At 36.4% G+C, this 1,642-nt stretch overlaps 1 protein-coding gene across 1 annotated transcript in view; it reads left to right on the top strand.

The window, feature by feature from the left end:
• Positions 1 to 8: 8 nt before the first annotated feature.
• LOC109590492 (uncharacterized) overlaps positions 9 to 1,642 on the top strand; it is a 1,749-nt gene continuing 115 nt past the window's right edge. The window contains exons 1-3 of the mRNA XM_020006399.1: positions 9 to 231; positions 285 to 557; positions 607 to 1,633. Coding sequence (XP_019861958.1) covers positions 377 to 557; positions 607 to 1,633 — 1,208 coding nt within the window. The 5' untranslated portion in view covers positions 9 to 231; positions 285 to 376. The remainder of the gene's footprint in view (positions 232 to 284; positions 558 to 606; positions 1,634 to 1,642) is intronic.

Raw genomic sequence — 1,642 nt, 5'->3', positions numbered from 1 at the left:
TGATTGATCTGTGTCAGTGGAGAGCTAGAATAGGATCATGGAACTGTTCCCGCCATTGGAGGCAACCCAGTGCTTGTACTAGTACTAGTAACACTTACTGTGGAGCTAGTGCTGGTAATACTGGTGCACAACAAGTGAAGACCCCTAGACTTGTTTTGTCTATTTTTTGTCTTCTTATCCTCCTCTTCATATCAGGAGATGTGGAACTTAATCCTGGACCCACTCTTACAGGTAAGGCTAATCTATAGGAACTGTAGTCTAGGGTTTATTATACATCATAATAGATAAGCCCACAAGAGATGAGTTGGTTGAGTTATTGAGTGGCTCAAAGTTTACTGCTGGTACTTGGGAACAGTTTGTCTGTTGTCTTCCTAACATGACACAAGATATCGTTACTGGAATCAAAGAGGGAGGGTCAATAGAAGAAGACACCATGAGTGCTGTAGCTCAACACTGTCTTGATAATAATCCTGATATATCATGGAGAAAAGTCATTGATGCTTTGCTGGATGCTAGTGAAACTACAATAGCTCGTAATGTTTTAGACAAGCACTCAGGTATAATAGATAGTATGAATAATTTATGTTCATATGACAATTATTTTAGGTACAAGTTCCAGTAAAAATGTCTGCAGAACAGTAAAGCAAGTCCTAAGAAGTCATTATTCCAAGTTAATGGAAACTACTGAAACTTGCCTTCTAAAAGTAGCCAGTGAGTTGTACAGCAAAAATTTGATCAATAAAGAAGTTAGGCATTCACCGACTTTTGACAAAATTGAAATAGATTTCTCAGCAATGGTTTCCTTATACAAAGGGGATGCACAAAAGATGATGGAGGTGTGTTCCCTTTTTATAGACTGCCTGTCAACTGCAGGAGGTCCTGCTCAAGAGGAAGCCATGGCACTAGCTAGAGACTGGGAGAATGAAGTATTTAAAGATCATGAAGTATCATTCTCTTTTGCTAAGGCAGTCACAGAATTTATTCCTAAAGAAGTACAGCTTAGCTTTAATGATGATAAGCTAGCAATTGAGCTTGGGACTATGCATAAAAGATATGCAAAGCTGATGACTGATATCACTACGTATTATGCTTCCAGTGGAAAATATGACCCAATTGTTATTGCTCGATGGGTTGAAAATTATTATTCTGATGAAAATGACCTTGATCTGGCACAGGTTGGTGTGACTGTTGATAAGATATTCAAACAAATGCGACCTCATCACAGTTTTATTGATATTGAGCTAATAAGGGATCTTGTGGAAGAATACCCAATAGATGATTCAGCATTGCAAGCCAGGTTTAATAAATATAGAGAAGATATTAATGAATTTATTGATGCAGCAAAAATCAATTGTATTATGACGTCTATTAGATCAGCAATAATTGGGGAAAGTACCAAAGTTGATCCTAAAATAATTCTCAAACTGTCTGAAGAATGGAGCAAGCGAACTGTTTCCCATCTTCGTGAGCTATTAAAGTTTTTATTTGATGATGAAGAAAAATATATTACCATAAAAAAGTTTTTAAAAGGATCAATTTCTATACAATTTTTAGTATTTTCCAGACCAGTAAAACCTCTTATTATGAAATCCCAGACTAAAATTCCCTTCTTGCATCTTATTGGTATATTTCAGCTGATCAT

This window comes from Amphimedon queenslandica, unplaced genomic scaffold (genome assembly GCF_000090795.2).
Source record: "Amphimedon queenslandica unplaced genomic scaffold, v1.1 AMPQUscaffold_9940, whole genome shotgun sequence".
Classification (NCBI taxonomy): domain Eukaryota; kingdom Metazoa; phylum Porifera; class Demospongiae; order Haplosclerida; family Niphatidae; genus Amphimedon; species Amphimedon queenslandica.
The sequence above is the reverse complement of the archived record's forward strand: the minus strand, read 5'-3'. Positions and strand labels throughout refer to the sequence as shown.